This window comes from Orbicella franksi, chromosome 1, assembly GCF_964199315.1.
Source record: "Orbicella franksi chromosome 1, jaOrbFran1.1, whole genome shotgun sequence".
Classification (NCBI taxonomy): Eukaryota; Metazoa; Cnidaria; class Anthozoa; order Scleractinia; family Merulinidae; genus Orbicella; species Orbicella franksi.
In genome coordinates, this window is record NC_138145.1 from 11,455,746 (window position 1) to 11,476,581 (window position 20,836).

General features: G+C 39.5%; 2 protein-coding genes across 2 annotated transcripts; one reads left to right on the top strand and one right to left on the bottom strand.

Moving 5' to 3' along the window:
* Positions 1-4,533: 4,533 nt before the first annotated feature.
* LOC145490189 (dopamine receptor 1-like) lies at positions 4,534-8,463 on the top strand. The gene has a single exon (XM_081469307.1). The coding sequence runs from the start codon at positions 5,161-5,163 to the stop codon at positions 6,307-6,309; it is 1,149 nt and encodes a 382-aa protein (XP_081325433.1). The 5' UTR covers positions 4,534-5,160; the 3' UTR covers positions 6,310-8,463.
* Positions 8,464-9,303: 840 nt separating this feature from the next.
* Positions 9,304-13,203, bottom strand: LOC145490209 (adenosine receptor A2a-like). The gene has a single exon (XM_081469330.1). The coding sequence runs from the start codon at positions 12,898-12,900 to the stop codon at positions 11,773-11,775; it is 1,128 nt and encodes a 375-aa protein (XP_081325456.1). The 5' UTR covers positions 12,901-13,203; the 3' UTR covers positions 9,304-11,772.
* Positions 13,204-20,836: the final 7,633 nt, after the last annotated feature.

Sequence of the window (20,836 nt, forward strand, 5' to 3'; positions counted from 1 at the left end):
ACCGGTGTACAGTCCTTGTTGGAGACCCTATAAGAAGCCAATATAGAAATTTCGTAACATTTAGGGCCAAGTTAGTATATCAGTTAATATCGCACTTCCATCTTCCATCATTCAAAACGCTTGGAGATGGCTGCTTGACAACACTCTCCAGCAGTTACACTTTGACGGATCAATACTACCCCACTTAATCAAGTGATGTTACAATATTGTTATCATACAAGTGGTCGATCATCGTTGAAGAAGTAGTGGTCATCTTCATGACACAAAAGATTACCATAGCAACGATATAACCAGTTAAAAACACCCTTAATTTCAGCTCTAAGTGCTTTACTTCAATTTTAGTTTAAGTGACTATAATTATACAACTTGTTAAAACACCCTTAATTTTAACCTAAGTGCTAATAATTTGTGGCAGAATAGGCCACCATAGCAACGATACAATCTGTTAAAACCCTTAATTTTAGCTTAAGCGCTTATAATGTATTATTATTATTATTGTTATTATCGTATCGTTGCTATGGTAACCTATTGTGCTGTGAAGATGAGCACTACTTGTTTAACAACGACTGAGCATTTGTGTGAAGCACTTGAACCTAAAATTAAGGGTGTTTTTATCAGGTTGTATCGTTGCTATCGTAACTCTTTTGTACCATGAAGACCACTGCTACTTGTTTAACAATCGAATTGCGATAACAATTTGAACATTCAAGTTTTTGCAAAGTTGAAAAAAAAGTGGTATAAGGTTCAGAGGCAACTTAAATTTTCGAGACTTTGAAATGGATCAAAAACCCCATCCCCTACCCCCTACCGAATGATTTAAACTTTGCAAAAAGTTGTATATTAATTAACGTGCTGATCACAATTCGATAAAAAAGAGAAATGTTTTTGAACCGTAAGCACTCAAAGCTAAAATTATGGGTGTTTTTATCTGATTATAACGTTGCTTTGGTAACTTATTGTGCCATAAAGATGACCGCAACTTGTTCACCAATGATAGGGTATTTGTATAATATGAATATTGTACTGATCACTTGATAATGTGTGTTAGTATTGATTTTTCAAATTAAGACTACTGGAAAGTGCTCAGTGGAAACTATTGCCAGCCACCTTACACCAGTGCAATACTAACACAAAAGCAAAGTAGAGTACGTTAATGTTTTTTCCTCGATCAGAATTGAAAGTGGTCAAGTCAAGGCAATGCAGGGAGATTTCAGCAGCTGCGACGTGTGATAAGGCCCAGCTTGTGAAAACAATGTTCTTGTTCTTGACTTGTTCGCTCCTTTGTGGAGTAAAGGGCATCCACAGTTCTCCTTCACCCGTCTTGATTCTAGGCTTTGAGTTCCATTTCCTGCCATCGCGAACCTATCTGTGGCAGTTCTTGTTCGGCTGACCTACCGCAGTTGTTTTAGGCCTTCCCCTTGTTTTTCTTTGTCTCCTTGCTTGCCCATTGTTGCCGATTCATTTCCACTTCTTCCTTCTTATTTAAATTAGCATCCTATCTTCCTGTGTTTTCTTCCAGAGATCTTCTTAAGTACTGATGACCAGGCTTGAACTTTATCTGTGAATTTCTTTGTCACTCTTCAACGTTCTGCTCCAAACATCGACTGACGGTCTTAACATTTGTATTAAAAATCCTAACTTTGTTCGTTAGGAATATCTCCTTAGATATCCTCACAGGTCTGAGTCAGAGAATAAATACCGCTCTGGCATTGCAAATTCCTCCCTTTACATCCTGTTCAGGTCCTCTCTCCATAGCTATCACGCTTCCCAGACAGGTTAAGGAGGAGACATCTTCTACGGCCTCGTTGTTTAGCTTGATTGGGTTCTTTTTTTCGCTTTTCATTCGTAATGACTTAGTTATTTCTCTTTTGATGGTAACATCTGTCATTTGTGAGGTTGTGGCCAGCGACTGAATTTTATTCTGTGGGAAAGGAGGGCGATATCATCAGCAAAATCCAGATCTTGTTGTTAAGAGAGAAGGGTCCATTGGATTTTTGTCCTGTAGCCCTTTAACCCGATCTGAGACTTATAATACGATTTCTATATGATGGTGATGAATTTCTCTGGAGTGGCTACAAAATCTGTCTGTGGCGGCCGGTTCAACAATTCCAGGAAGTTGCTTATTAAAGCTGACGCCAATGATTACTCTCGGCTACTGTCTGTGCAAGATGATTCCTCGTCTTGTGCAAATCAGCCGTTTTGTACCAACCTCGTTCCCAGGGTCTCTCATCTTACCGCCCCTGAGAACGAGGTTGGTAGAAAACGGCTAGTCTAGAAAGTTCAGCTTTCAACACCACCTTCATCTACGTCTTCCGCGATGGTGAAACGATTATATGATTTAGTACTGACTGATATCAGTTCACCATTACAGTTGAGTTCATAGCCTCAAAAGTAACACAGCAAAACAAACTTGATGAACTGAAAAATATATTCAGACTATAAAGATGAAAAGGAGTCGAGTCTAATAAGCATAAGCTAGTGCTCAGTACTTTGGCAAATGTTCGATTCGTTGTCATCGCAGTATCCTCGTTTCAGCGTAACCGAACATTCTAGAACATGTGTATTTAACAAAGTATTTTTTTTTATGAAAATCAATGAGAAAAACTTTAAAAGTCCTAATGGCAGCATGATTCTTTCTCGTGGCCTCGGGCAATTTTCAACATATTTAAATACTTAAGTGTTCTTAAAATTGTTGGAGCTTTGGTGACAACAAGCTGTAATTCACATCTTATTGCGAGTCTGTATATAATACAGTAAAACCCGCATGTAAGAACCTAGGTTTTTTCAAGTTAGCCTCCATGGGTTCTTATATAAATGGTGTTTACTGTAAAATTAGGCTACCTAGTATCTTAATCACTATCAGGTTCTTAATTTTTGTCAAAAAAAACCCAACTTGTTCTCATGGATGTGGTCTTTATATTGAATCATTCACGTACAGTATTGGCGTCTTATAACACTGCCAGTGTTCTGGCTAGTTTTTGTTACCTTTTTCTTTACTGCATGTTATGTACTGTATTATATTTGAAAAAAACTATATTTTGAAAAGGAGAACCTGTATTGAGATTTTAGCCTAGAATGGTTCTTATGTGAATGTCTGCTGAAAGGGGTTAGGTCACGCAATTTTAGGCAATTTCAGCACTGATCAAATGGCCATAGAATTAACTGAAATATCACAAAAACGGCTCAAAATTATAGAAGATCTCAAACAAAACACAGGAAAGCCAAGAAGGGGCATGGATGGACAAAACTGGAGAGGATTAAAATGGGTTGTATTTGGGTAAATTTGAAAAACGTCGGCCCACCTTTTTTCAAATTCATATCAGTTTATATCGAAATGTCATTTACACAGCTGGAAAATCATTATATGTTGTAATAGTTTCTTTGTTATATAGAAATATGGACCCTAAAAATTAAACTTGAAAACTGAGCCGGATTCGTTTAAAAATAGCTATCAGTAATGCTTTGTCTCTGTTTGTTATTTGTGGAGTCATGTTTACCCAAGAAGAGTTTGAGACCTGTTGTTATTGGAATTGAAATCAGTGGCGGATCTAGGGGAGAGGCCCGGGGGTTCGGGCCCCCCCCCTTATTTTGGGTAAAAAAACAAAAGATCACAGAAGGATGAAAAGCCGGCAGGGCAAGAAAAAAATACACCCCCCCCTCTCCCCTTAGCTCAAGGTCTGGATCCGTCACTGGGAATTGCGAAGATCATAAATACCCCAAAGAAAGTTATAGTTCTGAAATTGTTAACTTTTAGGGAGGGGTGATCTAACAGGCAGATGTACATTTAGTCAAAAGCAGGTCGCTTTTCCTTCATTAACATTCAATGGATCAGTAATAATAATGCAGTTATTTTAGCCCTTTCCAAGACCCCTAGAGCACTCAATTTTCTTGATCCATGTTTAAAACGTGTGTTTTCTGGATCATGCCTGGCTCAGACGATGATTTTCTTAAGCGACGTCAAAGCTTTGTTAAAATGATTCGGCTCTTACTAGTTTCTTTTACGATAGGTCCGCACTGCGTCATGAGAGTGTTTGGCGGCTCTCCTATTTTTATCACAGTTTCAATTCCGACAACAACCAGTATCGGGTATTTTGATGATAAACACACGAGAAAAAATACCCTTGCATTACCGTTAATTAACAGTCAGAACATTAGAGACGAATCATTACTAACAGCCAACTTAAAACACTGAGACCTGTCTTTTCTTTCTGCATGGCAACAGAAGTAAAACGCTTCCTTAAAAATTACTTCCGAATTGAATACCGAACGCTTGCAATATTTGCTTCACAAGGCAGATTCCAATATACCTGCCGATATACGTTCTTGGAAGAAAATAACTCTTCGATCGACAGTGCGCTAATCAGCGAAAATTATCGGTAAAGTAAATCCGTCACGTTTACGTATTCTTGTTATATTTAGATAAAAAAATAATTAGGTGAACTAGACTAATACATCCTTTCGACCAGAGCACAAACAACTTTGTGAGCTGTTATTAAATAAACTTGATCTAGAATTGTTTTGCGTATGAAAGTTGCTAAATGAAGCTTGCATGGGTTAAGAATTTCAATAATTTGATGAAATCCTAAGGCTGAAGGTTTTACCCCTGGGTGTCATGCAAACTTTCGAAATTTTCCTTCAGTTTCAAACTGTTGTAAATAGAGACACTCAGTTAGAGTAAATGGGTATCAATGTGAAAATTTTCACAGATAATATAGCCAGGGTATGGAAGATGTTTCGAATACCGGAAGAATAAAATAAATAGCCAAAATACTTAACGTTACTCCTTGTTAAAACGCAACGTTTTATTCACTTTAGAAACGCGTCAAAATTTGAGAAAACTTCGAGTTCTTAAACTCAACCAAGTAATAACGATGAGGTCAGTAGTATAAAAATGCAGGCACTGTTTATGTTGTGTTTCAGATCACGGCTTTAGATGATTGATCGAATGCGATATTGATTTGTCATGGAACTGAACAGATTAGACGCACGGAAGACGTAATAGGCTCAGTTTGTCGATTGGTGCGGTCAGTAAAGTGATCGCGTTTTAGCTCTTATTCCCGCCAAGAAACAGACCAGGGGACAAGGGGAGTTTGCAGTAAGGACCAACAACAAGGAACAAGAGAATAAGGAACCAGGAACAGTTGCGAAGACGGAAGAGAGATGAGTAACGCGTCGGCACCAAATGCGAGCGACGTTGTTGACGATGAACCATATTATTCTTTCTCAGCTGCCTTCAAGTATCCTGTCTCAACATGTTACATAATAATCATTGCAGTGGCAATCATTGGAAACTTAATCGTTTGTTGTACAATCCTGGTTGACAAAAACCTTCGAAACAACCCAACAACCCTCTTTCTTCTGTCGTTGGCATTCTCGGATTTAGTGACGGCAACGGTCGCTGCGCCGTTTGACCTAGATATATTTTTTCTACGAGGGGTCTGGCTGCATGGAGAAATGATGTGCGAAACCTGGAGCACTGTTTTTTTGATTGCTGTACCCACCTCGATTTTGACCCTTTTGGCTGTTAGCGTGGATCGCTACAAGAGCCTCAGCGATCCACTCAATAGGTTTCGTCGAACGAGGTTCATGACTCGAAAAAAAGCTTTAATAGTTATTTTCTTCATATGGGCTTACAGCGTTGTGTTTGCGTCACTTCCCCTCATGGGCTGGCGAACTCACCCAGGCGAATCAGTTATCTTTGCAGGCATTTGTTGGTTTCCTTACACAAGAGTTTACACTACGCTGACATGTTTTCTAAACTTTACGTTGCCGTTACTCATCACCTGCGGAATTTACACGACGATTTATCACATTGCGCAGAACCGAAGCAAAAGCGTCACCGCCATTCGACGATGCGAGTGCGGGAAACTTACATTTTCACAAGAAGCCAATCGTTATTTAGGAAACCTTAAAGCAGCAAAGACTATCTCAATGTTTGTTGGGGTGTTCTTTTTCTGCTGGGTCCCGTATTCCTCGTATATAATTACCATCAGCTTATGTAAATCGTGCAGTGACATAATACCACTTGAAGCTTATCCCTTCATGCTGATGTTGGGTTACCTGACCTCGGCCCTAAATCCTTTTCTTTTCGCGTTCCGAAGCAAGAACTTTAAAGACATTTACTCCAAGATGAAGACTTCTGTCGTTCCCAAGATACTGCCAAAAAAGAAGTCTCGCAGGGCTTCTACAATATCAGTACTCACTTTCACATCTGAGATTCCAGATACAATGGACGATGGCATTTGGCTTCAATCAATAAAGCTCCAGCAGCCTGGTGAATTAGCCAGTGTCCAAGATGCGAGGCTGTAGAACATTAAAAAAAGATCCAGTTGATTTCTTCACCGTCGCACGCATTATTGACTGTAAATATTTCCCAATAAAAAGTCCAATATCCCGTAGTAAGAAACTGAGACATTGAACAACTTAAGTGTCTCACTCTTTCAATTAGACTAGAAACTTCTCAAACTCATTAACAACTCATCAAGTTTAAACAAAGGAAATCATGACCGTGACAATGTTTGGATATCTGATCTTAATTAGCATAGATTTTGATGATTTCATTTCTCCGTTTTCCCCTTAGTTTTGGTTTCGATTGAGAAGAAGTATCAAACACGAAAGACAGTGTTTGACCACATTTTTCAAACACCTCGAGGTACGTCAAAAATACTCCGCTACCCGTCGTATTTTCAACTCTCTTCTCGGTGTTTGGGAATGTGGTCAAACACTGTCTTTCGTGTTTGATATATTATTTCAATCTCGGTCTTAATCGTCTTAATCTATCTGTGTATCTGGTGGAAAATACAAAGAGAAATGATATGCTAATTAGAATTTTAAACATGACCTTTCCATCTCATTTTTCTTTTCAATATCAGTTAAAACTGAGGCTATACATATTAAAACAATACGTTCGTCTAAAAATAACTTGAGAGGGATTGTTAACCTGCAGTGCAGGCGTTTTCAGTGTGTTCACGAGTTATCGGTATTAGCTCGCGATCGAGTAGATTCGCCGTCTTGTTGACTCAGGGAAAGTGGGCGAGACACTTCTACTGCCTGGGACGCCTTTCTGTCTCTCCGCAAGCCTCCTCCAAGTTTGAATCCAAGATGACGTTTGCTTGATCAAAATGCGCTCGCTCGCCAAAATACGCCTGCATTGCATCGCGAATTGCAGGCTAATCCTTTGTCCTCTCTTAATGATGTAAGTAACAACCCAACTTTGGGCTGTTGTGTTGGTAACTTTCTTATTGGTTCTCGAACTCGGATTATTTTACCTAATCGTGCCTTTCCTGTTACGCTTCGGCGGCATATCTGGCACGGTTGGTGAAGCCATGGTTGGTATTTTGGCGAGACGTAGCTGGGTCAAAAGACCCATGGCGAGACCAAACGAGCTTGATATACCGCCGAAGCATGATAAAAAAAGTACGATTAGGTATTTACCGTACCCAAATTTGGCTAAGTGAACATGATATCATAACCATATCAGGTCAGTGACTTGATATCGCAGGATATCAAGAGAGTAGACACGGCTTCTGATTGGCTAATAACGAATTTGGGTACGGTAAACGGCGAATAGTAATGAGGGGCCTAATAATATACTCACTCACTCAATTATCTTCCTGCCCTTGGGCACATAAGGCCATAATATGATAATAATATAATCCATGGCAAAACGATCGCAATTCTTCAACGTAACATGTCGCAACAGTGTTGGGTGCAACATGTTGCGCGCGTTTGGCCACATTGTTGCGACACGTTGCGACATATTGGGTGTTGTTAGTTGAAGTTTGAAAATGGTCAAATTTGAGCCAACAACACCCAACATGTCGCGACACGTCGCAACAGGGTGGCCAAACGCGGGCAACATATTGCGCCTAAGAATGTTGCGATATTGAACTCAATTAATTGACCTCGCTCCCAATGTGTGGCTTCATAGCTCAGTTGGTAGAGCATCGCACCGGTATCGCGGAGGTCACGGGTTCGAATCCGGTTGAAGCCCTGATTTTTTCAGGCTTCTTTTTTCCAATTGCTTAAATTGGAAAATTTACTGCGATGATCATTCTTCACTTTCATCTACAACCGAAGTTGAAATATGAATTATTTCATATATACTTCACAATGTTGCGATATGTTGCGTTGAAATGTTTCGATCGTTTGGCCGGGGCTCAATGTGATTACTGTACAACAATATGGCCAGGTCGCACTGAAAGTGCTATCTACCTTATGTTCTTTTAAAAGAAGCAATGTAAAAGCCGTTGAAGTCAGTGCAAATGAATACGAACGAGCCGAACACAGCTAAATTAGAGGTTAAATTGATCATTTGACTTGGAGCACTAATTTAAAAAAGCTAAACGTCTGAGATATCACCCAAATGACTTTATTATGTCTATTGTGGAGTAAATTAGCCAGTTACAAAAGACTGAAAAGTAGTCAAACCTTTCATATAGTTCTGTATTTTAGTCAGCCAAAAAAGTGGCCTTATTCTTTACCAATAGTTATATACAATATTTAGAAATAATATAAGCCTCGTGGTTTCTTTATAGGCCACCTCGCCACTTTCTGACACTTTTTTGCTCTTGTTTGTACATCTCATTTATTTTTTCTATATTTGTGGCGAATAAAAAAAACGAGCGAACAAACAAACAAACAAAACATGGTCCCCAGCGTTTCCGCGAAAAATATTATCGCGTGCGTTGCGTGGATGTTTTCGTAGAGGATGAAAATGCGTGTTTAGTCGCTCGAGCTGTCCACGTGATTGCCTATCTCTTGGCCCTCCTGAGATTTCTGAACCTGGAACTGATCTAAGAATAACGTAAGAGGGATTACTTTAAAAACAAGACATATACAGGGACCAAACTCCTTTACCCGTACTCTTCTCTGGAAGCCGAGGACTATCTATTTAATAATTTACATATGTCTTATTAAAATGAAATCGCATGGGAGGGGTTCATCCACTTCCCACCCTCCCCTGCCCCTTGTATCACGGTGGGTTGGGTGTACGTCCGAGTGTTTTAACACTCTTTGGTCACGCCCAACAGATCTCCGCCTCCCAGCTTATCATCAACATGTTGACGTGTAAAGTGATCTAGAACTCGCTAATCAGTCATAAAATCTCTCTACAGCTGATAAAAGGTGAATAGGGCTCAGCTGCCATTGGCTTTTCATTTACTCTCTAGTCTATCGCGTATACGTAACGAAGGAAATTAAACATCTTCTTGTGTGTGTTCATGTTGTGATTTTGGCCCATTAATTATACGGATCTTTCTGACCTTGACCGTGAGCCGTCATCTTGAAATAGAGCTGTGTTAAGAACCTCTATTAAGCAGCCACCCTCGGGAAAATTGGAGGTGGCCGCTTAATAGAGGTTTGCTGCTTAATAGGAGTTGGTGTAATTTGAATATTTTTTACCATCGGGTAAATAACTGCTTAGTAAACATGGAATCATGGTTTTATGAGGCGTCCCTTTCTATTTCAGACTATTCTTTTCCAAAACGAACCAATATGGGGTGGCCGCTTAATAGAGTTTCGACTGTATATCATTGTGTCTCTGTACGAACAGAACACATGAGGAGACAAACATAATTTAAGGAGAGAAGTCCATGCGCTTTGATAGTCGTGTCTTTGCGGCAATCGAAGGAAACCAGGCATTCTTCAGCACCAAGGGTTTTATGAATCTCTACCCCATGATTTACTTCTTCGTTGCCTCTCAGACATTGTTTGATGTTTCTATTTTAACTTTTATTTGACTAATTTACATTTCTGCATTCCAGAATTAACGCTGACACGGTATTTCCACTATCAACTTTTATTTTAAGTCGCTACAGCAGATTAATTGATATTATTTACACATTTATACTCTTAGCAAGTATTAATACCTATTAGTTAAACAATTACAATGCAGCAGTTCTTTTACCAGGTAAACAATATTTTTCCACATCGCAAAATTAATGAGCTTGGAAAAAGTTAAAGTATGAAACCCACCAAGATCTAGAGTTGAAAATGATCTAGCTCATTTGAGCTTAGTGCAACTTTAGATTTTGAATGAAATATCTACAAGAAGAAACAAAAGTTGAGAAAATCTGACTTTCGATTAGAAATATGATGTTTCCGTCGAGTTATAGAAACACGAGTGAAAGTTTTTTGAGAACGAGAAATGCTGTGGGAACAAGGCGCCAGGCGAGTGTTTTCACAGTATTTTCGAGTGTTGGGCGTCACTAATCCAACCGTTATCCTGTGCATTTATATTTGACGAGGTTACCTGAGTACTGTTTATACATCAAGCGATATTCATATTTTATGTATGCTGGCTAGTCCTTAACAAATGTTTTTTACCGACCCCTTGCCTGGTAAAATATCATTTCGTAACCGCAAATATTTTACAATGCCTGAATGAATGACTGATGCCCTCTTGATATAACAGCTGCATCTAGATATATACCTTGTATGTAACATCCCTTAAAATTCCCATAATAAATCCATAGATTTAATTTGTTCAAGGAACATTTCAGGTTGTGTTGGGGGTGGGGTGAGGGATGTTATTATCGGAAAGAAAATGTTTAGGTCTATATTTGGAGGAAAGTTTGTGCTTCAATAATGCTACGAGCTTACAAGAATAATACAGGTAATACTTCAGCTCTAACATACCGATGTGAAAAACAAAACAAGTTTAACTGTCGATGTCAGAAATGAACAAGACAGGTGTTCGAGCATATCCAACAAGATGAAATAACATGGGCTGTACAATAAGGGCTTTTGATGATCGAAAGAAGTTTAATTTTTCTTTAAAAGCAATATACATGTTTCCTTTCTGATTGGCAATAATACGTTTTCACTCATGTCGCCAGCAGCCATGCAAATTTATTGGAACAAAAGAAAGTGTTCACATAAGAAAAGAGTTGAACTCCCACAAGATTGGTTTAGTACACCAACATGGCCGCCGTTTCATTGTTTTGGAACACCAATATGGCTGCCATGACGTCATGTGAAAACGTTCTATTGGTTGGTTTTGGTCAGTTTACGACACTCAATTGGAAATTGCTTTATAGATTGCAGCAAATCCAAAACCAGTCACTATTTGGCGCCTTTGTAACTTCTCGGCGGCATGAATTTTACAGGCGGATTTATGCTCAAGCATAAATCAAACACAGTGTTGACTGCATACTCCCCTATATGGGCTAAATAGGTGTGTGCGGCCCCAAAGGGTATGGTATTTTAGCCATTTTGGTAAGAAAAAGGGTATCGTATTAACCATTTTGGTTTCCAATAGTGTATGGTCTTGAACTCTAGACTTGAATTAGGTATGTTTTTTAGAGAATACTAAGACCATCAACAAAAACGCTTCACAATGCCTTTAACATCTGAACTGAAGAGCTAATTATAAGGCAGGTCTGAAACAGGGTATGGGTTTAAGGGTTAGGTCTTAAATAGGATATCGAATTTTTGACCAGGTCATATTAAAAATAAGCTACGGAAAATCGCAGATTTTGGTCCTAAATGCGGTAACGGTTTTGGGAAGTGGGCCGCACACCCCCACCCCAATTTTCAGGGAGTACCTCGGGGGTACAAATAAACATTATTCTTACCCTGATTTCAGTTTTGTGCATTTTGCTGACGAAGTGACTTGCGTGGTCCTAGCAAAGGTGGTAACATGTAAATAAGCAAAAATCATATGTTAAATTGGCGTGCGTTCTAATTAGAGTATTATAGTTACTGCGTATCAATGTAGGTTCTGACCGTTCTGTGTTCCAGTGAAGAGGTTTCTGCACAACATGTGACTCCTCACAACTTGGACTGCATCTTTGCCGACAAACTCTCCCTTCTCAATTTCGCCGCGTGAGCGCGAACCTCGTATTCGTGTAGATCGACAAAATCCGGTGCAAGGGTGCCCTGGGTCAGCGTGGAACGTCTGCAGCTGAAGTCGTTTGTGGCCTTAGGTCGGGGTTTGACAGATTTGAACACCATATTGTAGGTAGCCTTAAATCGATTGTTGCGGAACGCGAAAAGGAACGGGTTTAGCGCCGAGTTAAGGTAACCAAACATCAGCAACACAATACGCACTTCATTCGGAATGTGGTTTGCACACGTCTCACATAGAGTGGCGACCATACTGATCGACGAGTATGGAACCCAACAGCAGAAGAAAACCCCCACAAAGATGGAGATGGTCTTGGCCGCTCGGACGTTTTTGGAATAAACCTTTTTTTCTTCTGTCGAACGTAGTTTTCGGCTCTCAGCTCCGCCAAAGTTGTGTTGCTTGCGAGCGATGAGATAAATCTTGATATATATGGCACAGGTTATCAGCAAAGGTAAAATAAAATTTAGAGAAGAACTGAGCGTCATGTACTCCAAGGGAAAAGGGAAATAACAGACGCTATTGTAGACGAACCTCTCTTCTGTTCGCCAGCCCACGATGGGAAGTAAAGCGAACAGCAAACTGTATAACCAGATAATGAGGCTGATAATCAGAGCCCTTTTCCGAGTCATGAATCTGGAACGGCGGAAGCGATTCAGAGGATCACTGAGACTCTTGTAACGATCAACGCTGACGGCCAAAAGGGTCAAAATCGAGGTGGGTACAGTGATGAGGTACACCGTGATCCAGGCCTTGCACATTATTTCTCCGTGCTTCCAATCCCAATCAAGAAAAAGTCCCTCAATGTCAAACGGCACAACGATAATCACGGTGAGAAGATCGGAGAACGCCAACGAGAAAATAAAGAGGTTTGTTGGATTATTGCGAAGGTTCTTGTTGACGAGAATAGCGCAACAGACCAAGAGGTTTCCAATGATTGCCACAACTACGATTAGTATGTGACACGTCGCGACTGGATACACGAAGCTTGGCCAGAATGAGAAAGAAGTAACTGTGACGCTTGGGGTTACTTGTGGTACGGAAGTGTTGTTCATCTTTTGAATCGGAGGCTGGTCACAGAAAGTTTACCGTGGCAAGCTTTGAAAAAGCATACACTAACACTGGCACTTTTCCCAGTTGATTTCTTTAAGCGGCAGTTATTCTACGCTGTCCCAGTTTTTCTAGGCTTGTAGTGCAGGAAGTTTCACAGATCCTTGGACCGGAGTCTGTTGTGATTTATACGACAAACAAGGCGCCCTTTTGCCAAGTGCTGTCGGAAAGTTAACAGAATCTACTTAAAAGTGCTTGTCAAGACTAATCATAAGTTTAATCCACAGCCCTTGAGATATTCTCTTTTAATTGAGCTGAAAATGAAAAAAATTAAAAGCACTTCATTAAAAGCGGTATTCTCAAAGAAAAGATTTATTTAAAAAAACAAAAAACGTTTAGGTCAGGCATGCGTAGTGTAATAGCGAAGTTCCTTTCTTCTGGGTAATACTAGATGTATTTTCAGACCCAACTTTGTATTCTGCTCTTTAAAGACTCAACTTCAGATCTGCCGTTACGAGAATTTATTACGAATTTAAAAATTAAAGTTGCAATTGCTTCACGTGGGCGTTTTAAAAATTAGCTGTATAATTTTTTCCGTTGGATAATGGTATTTTCTAGTCATTGGTACCCTTGAGTCAGTGGTAAACAAACACAATTCTGATTCTGGCTTTAATCTCTCAGAGACACATACATGAATACCGATAAGTCGTCAATATTACCAGAGTGAATTTTGAACTATTTCTTAATTTCCAAGGAAGTTGTATGTCATTCTGTGGTATGACTGCTAGCAGATAACATCAGTAACAGAAACTAATTTGTTCTATCGTTCTGTCAAAGCCAGGAATAAATAAAAATGCTGGGAAGACGGAAATGCCATTTATAGATATACTGATAACAAGTGCTTTTGTGAGACGCAAATTTTCGGCTAATATTAAGTGTGCTACCTCAAAGATGAAATCTTCCTACAGACATTAGACATAACACCAGGGATGTATACTGAAAATGAGAAAAGGAGCCACCACGTAGAACACTCTTGCACGCATTTCAACGGATGAACTAGAGCCATCTAGATGATTTACATATATATATATATTAGAAAAATGTCGGTTTTATCAGCCAATTTTGTTTCATTTCCTCTATTTCATTCTATGCAAAACAAAGCAATTCGTGTTCTATGTCAAAAATAGGCCCATAATGATTTATTTAAGAGAACTTTAATTTCTTGATCAACTTACAGTTGCAAGATTTGGGAAGATTTGGAAGAATGAAATTTCATGAAGAGTGCTAGAGGGCTTGGTCAGCAAGTGATCTTAATTGAATTCTAGAATGATCAAAGAAATTGTCTTGTACAAACGTAACGTTTTCCTGAGTTAATTTGCTCATGGGAAGGTCTCGACCAAAGAAGCGATTAAATGCAAGATAAATTCCATGCTCTATCGACATCTCTAATTACTTAGTAAAACTAAAAAGGTTATCTGTTGATAAGTTTTCTTTCTTCTCAAAAGCCAAGTTCATCGAATGTCCCAAAACCAGATAAATAAATGGACAGAATATATATATTTATATATATATATATTTTTTTCAGCCAAGCGAGGTTCCATAGTTAATAAATCTGTCTGATTCTGTTGTATTTTCCCTGTGTGATATTCTTAACAGCGTTCCGTAGCTTCTTCAGTTTCGTGTTTGGCGAGAAACGAACACTGCTGCGAAGTCAAAACAACTTGGTAGTGACGCCGAATTCATTTTGAATTTCGGCAATTTCACAGCTTAAGGAGGTTTCCTAATTACTCTGTTGCATTGTTGATTATCAATGAGATTTTAAGCTAAACAATAGCTGGAGGGGAACACGGAAGGAAATCAAAACATGAAAAAAAAAAAAAAAAAAAAAAAATTTTAAGGATTACTAAGGATTACTACTATTTATGATCTTTTACACCGCGGACCCGCCTCTATTTTAACTGGTGGATTAAAAATTATTGTTTGCCACTTATTTCCTGACGAGTCCATGCATTTGAATTAAAGAAAACAGATTTAATTTTAGTTTTAGTATTTCAATTTATCTATAGCTAAAAGACCTCCGCAAATGGGATTTTGTTTTGACAAACACAATATAAAAATAAAATCTCAGCTTCTAAATACAAACAGTGACAGCGAAGAAAACAAATTCTCCGGCCTAAGCGGACTATAATTTTCGATAAACGATTTTTCAGAGTCTTTATAAAATACAAACAACTAGCTCACTCTCTCGAAAATCATCTGCAAAACACAGGTGGGCGGTGGTCACTTGTAATCAGTTGTTTTTGCACGGTGTTTTGGAAAGAGCGCATTTTCTTGAAATTATTAATCCACTTAGTAATGGATGAGGTGTTCGACTACCGATATCGACAAAATAGCACTCTGAGTTTTTCTGACGTTGCTCTTTTCATGTCAAGATAACATTATGTTGACAGTAACTGGGGAAATTTAATCATGGCTTGATAACTTGATTTAAATCTTTGATGTTCCTGTTTTGTCGCATTTCTGTCGCAACAAAAAAATTGCTTTCTGTTATTTTCAATTCTTCATATATGTATAATGGAGTTTTCTTTCAAGCAATCCTGTAGCTAAATTGGTAAGTCATCTATCGGAGAAAATGTCTCGTTTTTTTGACAGCTCTTTACACCCTGCATACATTTTGTTTCAACGGGGGAAAATTCAGTGTCGACCCTACGCACATTCATCGAATAAACCTTAAGTTAACGCATAATTGCAACTATATTAGCTCGACTGCTGTATGCATTGTCCGTGTAAGTTTCACTACAATGCTTGCATTGTGTACAGAACAAAGTAAAGATAGAAATGAGGGAGACAGTCACATCAACCAACAACATCAAATGCACGTTTTGACCTTCCAAAACAGTCCAAAGACAAAATCGGTTCACATTACCTATAACGTGAACTTAGTTGACGAAGCGAAGGTAACCTTGATTTGTAACACCTTTCCTTACCTCATCCTTTCGGGTTGGTTTTAACTTAAATCTGTGAAGTATTCGCTTATTTAATTAAAAATATTGACTTACTTATAACAGTCTTGACGGGTTCGAGAAGGGGATTATCGCGTAACGCCCCGCAACTCAATAACTAAGTACTTCTGGCTTCTTCTGATTGAGGAATAAGATCAGAAGACTTAAAACTCAAATTTGACGGGCCTCAAGGGTGATACACGGAAAGACAAACAAATTGATTTCCGCAAAAGTAGCGAATCTTATTAAATCGATGCTATCAACAAGAAGCGACAAAGATTTATGAAGCTTTACCCCCTATAGAGATCAAATATCTCCAACTTATCTTTACAGACTGTTTAATAGACTCAAAATATGAATTCATCTTGAGAGCGTCTAGGCAAGGCGCGTTCTTTTGCGTGCTTGGAAATGCTAATTATTTTTCTCTGGTAATGAATTTGGAAAGGCAAAACGGAAGGCGGCCTTGTGGAAGATGACAAATTCCTAAATTATTAAAGTTTGGCGGTGTTTACATCTGCAATAAAACGAGGCTTATACGGAGAATTAAGTCGAGAATTCCTGTTGTTAACAAGTCAATAAGACTTTGCTGTCAAGCTGTGATGTCAGTATACGTCCGGCAGCTTAGAGAGACCAGGGTAGGATAGGATGCTCTTGATCACGTTTCACAGAAAATGAAGTCCTTTCAAACCTCACGGATTGCACGCATCACGATAAAAGAGGAGACATTTTTACCCGAACTTACAAAATTAAAGAGATCTTGATACTTAAAGGATGCGTATCTTGAAAAAGTTAGCCTAAAGTTTTCAAGTTCGTCGTTTGTAATCCGTGTTAATCTTCTCCATCCTTAACCATCCTTGTTCCTCTATGACTTATTATTATTATCTCCTTGGTGTTTTTCTATCTTAGTAAACTATTATTTTCAGGTCTCCGTCAATTTAAATGTAATTTTATACATAGCCAAAATATCTTGACTGAGCTCCTCTAATGTCCAAAGAACAGCCATGTTCGACATCTTCATCACCTCTCCACTTCTTTTTTCCACTAGCAGCAAAAAAAAAAAAAAAAAAAAAAAAAACTGCGTTCCACTGAAGCCTAATGCTGAAGGACCGAGCGGATTATTTTTTATTTCACAGAAAATTACTCTGAAAAATCATGGTTTATACAGTACTAATGAAATCACGACCCAGGAGAAAAAAAAATCTCAAAAACTAGCCATTTCACTTTACACGAGAAAAAATAACGTCATTTACGAATCACGAAAATACGTTTTACCACTCACCGAGAGAGGCGTTAAACTTTCCTTAGATGTTCGTCCAAATTAACATAAGTCTAGAGTACTGCAAGCATTTATCGATATATAGATCTGACGAAAACGTGATCTTTGAAAGTTATATATAGTTTGTGCACAAACAATGTATTCCACAATAACTAATTTTTCGCAGATACCAAACATTCAAATTAGAATTATGATTAGAGTTCAACTTCAAAATAAACAATTTGCGGATTTGCGCAAACCGTGGAGAACATCAAACTTAATAAAGGACGTGCTTTAAGAAATCTCCTTGAATGTGGCTGACAATAATTTTCATTTTTTATGTATTTAAAGATTAACGCACGTGACCAAATGATTTGCCGAGCAAATTGGCTGTCAAATGGAATTCATTCATATAGAAGGGAAGTGGTGACCGGCTCTGGAGAACAAATGTGTCCCACAATCACTTTGGGCCATGAAGCACTGCCAACCCTCCGGCTGTCTCCAACCATCAGTCAAAATGCCGTCGTCTCTAATTGTTGCTCTGATAAAGTACTTGGGAATACGCAAATCCGACTCAGAACGTTTGCCTGCGCTCCCAAATTCGTCTAAGAACCGAATTGCTTCTCGGCCGAGGTGGATAATGGCTCTTTTCAAAACTGATTTTCTTCATTCACAAGAAAGAGACTAAGCACAACTTGCCGAAATTAAAATATAAAAGGGGAAAAAACACCAATGAAAACATTTATGTTTAACTGAAGCCGCTCTTCAAATGACAAAAAATGAAACATTTATATAAGATAAAAGCAAAGCTTCAGATTAGTAGTATATAGGGGATTAACCAAATACCGTTTCGCAGAGGGAGAAGTATTTCCCCGTTTTACAACCCCCAGCTTTAATTCCGAAGCTCGCAAGCTCGCTTCGGTTGAACCAGGGGGTTGGAAACGGGGAAATGTTGGGTCCCTCTGCGAAACAGTATTTGATTAATCCCCTATATACTACTACAGGGAAGGAGGGAAGGGGAGGGCTTCCAATTAGAAACAAACGACCCCGCTGTTATACCGCTCGGACATAAGCGATGATTCGAGCAACAAACAAGTGTGCGTGGTTGATGCGTAGCCGGAAAGAAAGCTGCGAACTTTCCGATGCCATTCAAAACCTCCCTCCAGAGCTTCGCGAGAAAATTTACAAAGATTATGTCACCATAAAGCTTTGCCAGCGAGCGGATTTGGGCTGGGACAAGGTCCACGAGCATATTTCAAAACTGCCTTTCTGCCAATACAGGAAGCAGATTGCACCAATGATAATCTGCTTTGAATATCCGGACTGCTATTTCGAGGGCTGTTGTTTCCCCTGTTTCGAAAGGGAGGGAACTCTTCATAAAGCGACGCTAAGCCCGCCAATGGAGTCAATACCTCTCATAGAAGCCAGCCCTGAGTACAAGAATTTTTTGAAAGTATGCTCCTGGGATGGTTACAATTGGCATGAGTGGTTCCTTTTTGGCAGGGAGCGTTAGCGAAAAAAAGGTGGGGGGTTCCTAGTAAAAAACCTCATCAGCATCAAGCATAGCAGCAACGACCTCGCGCGTAATATCGCGAGCATCTTTTTGCAACTCAAATGTGAAATATTCGTGGGCGAGAAACGCGATCAAGTGGAAGCAGACGAGCATGTTTTTATAATATGCAAATAAAACCGTCTCTTTCTAAAAGTCAGTTCGAAGCTGGGGGTCTGTTATTTTTTTTTATCAGTTCAGCTTCAAGTCTGCCGCGGATGTCTTTCTCCAGTTTCTTGACATCGACATCGGTAAGCTTTCTCTTTGACGGTTGGCGAAGCATCTTTGCTCGGACTTGTTCCTTGAGTGCGTTATACTGTTGAAACTCGGAAAGGATGGTGTCAAACTCGTGGGAACACACTTCGTTGTTATTCAAAGCTTTGGAGAGCAATCTGTTGATTGTATCCCGCTTGGCAACGGCGAGCGTGGTAATCTCTTGATGTTTTTTAATTTTGGAATCAAGTTTTTTGCTGGTGATTATCAGCCCCGAAGAAACGAGAGCTAAGCAACCCCAGCGCCGCCCAGTGGAACTGTTGCCGGCAGGCCAACCAAAGACATAGCGGAGCCAAAACTAGCGCTGGAAAACGCTGCCGAGAGAACACTGGAGCCGGCAGCACTCCAATTAACAAATTTTCTTGCCCGTTTGTATTTTTTAGCAACCAGGCGATAGTGGGCGACCTCACCGTCCAAAGTGTTGGCAATCTCGTTGATCTTTTGCAAGCGGAAATTTTCGGAAGGCGTCGCCAGTACTGGATAGAGAGGCTCGGCAGGCGGCGCGCTTGGAGGTAACAGATTTACTGAAGACATTATATATAAAGAAATTTAATTTAACTCTAATTCAAAAAGAAGCGGGAAGCCCTTGAAATCAAAGAGTTTGCCATTTTCATCTTTGACGCTAATAGTGATGCTATTTATAAACTCGTCCGTAGAGCAGTCACGCAAAACCTGTTGCGGAGAACCATGGTAGCTTACATTTTCAAAAGGCTTCCCTTTCACATCAAACATAGCTAAGACATCTGACTTTTTGCCATTGAACAGATTCCGTTCTTTGTCGATCAAATCACAATGAATAAAATATGTCGTTGGAGATGTAAGCCTTTTTACGCGGGTTATATGATTCAACTTTCGCCCAATACCAAGCAAATTGGCTAAATCGCGATCAAGTTCAATCGGTTTACCCCCAGAATTTCTGATTACAAGCTGGCCAATAGGTTGATTTATTGCTGTTTCCAACTTATAGTTATATTTGCCAAACAGACCGTCTATTTCTTTTGCAATTCTCTCTAAACTATAATGCCCTGGGAGTAAATTACTAACTGACAAAACTTTATCTTTGTCTTTATCTCCCAAGGTGGCTGAACCTTCCTTTTTCAGAGTGTCCCAGCTGTTGAATAAACTACAAGATATGAGTTTCATGAGATGTACTTTCGGTATCGGGTATTCAAAATAGATAGTCCCTCCGTTCTCTTGTGTGACAATAGTGAGAACAACCATTTTATATTTAACAAACAAAATTGTGTTCAAATACAATGGCGAATCCGTGGAAAGATCCTGAGTTTGTGAAAAAAGCGGCAGTCGCCGAAGAAAAGGCGTGGTCAAATTTTTTAAACAACTTTCCAAAAGCGGACAAAAGCCGGTTCGTTTCGCAAGAAAGCATCGACGAGAAAAATAACGCAACCGCAGAGGTGTTTTTCAAAGAAAGCGAAGGCTCGTTACAAAGCGTCTTCGGATCAGACAGAAAATATTGGAGTGCGGAAATGAAACAAGCGCTTGGTTTGGGGGACAGCTGGGTTTTTCCTTACCAATTGTCGCCACTTGATTCAAAAGTTTCCTTACCCATCCCCGCGGAACCTTTCGACGGAAAAGCGCCAAGCTTGAAGAAAATATTCAACGCCGAACTCAAAATCTACGTCACGCCTGACCAATATTTCACGACAAAATTCAGAGAAATATTTCAAAAACCAAACTCAGGCACACTTCTGGAGCCGAATCAAAACACTGGTTAGGAGGGCCTGACATGAAATATTGGCCGCAACAGCTCAACTTCGCGGTTTTCTGCGCGACACAGGGGTGCGGAATTTCTCGCGAAATCTTTGACAACGGGATAAATCTCCCCCCGCAGATAAGAGCTTTTT

Excerpts from the sequence above, each read along its gene's own strand:
- LOC145490209 (XM_081469330.1), bottom strand. The coding sequence starts at position 12,900 with ATGAACAACACTTCCGTACCACAAGTAACCCCAAGCGTCACAGTTACT.
- LOC145490189 (XM_081469307.1), top strand. The coding sequence starts at position 5,161 with ATGAGTAACGCGTCGGCACCAAATGCGAGCGACGTTGTTGACGATGAA.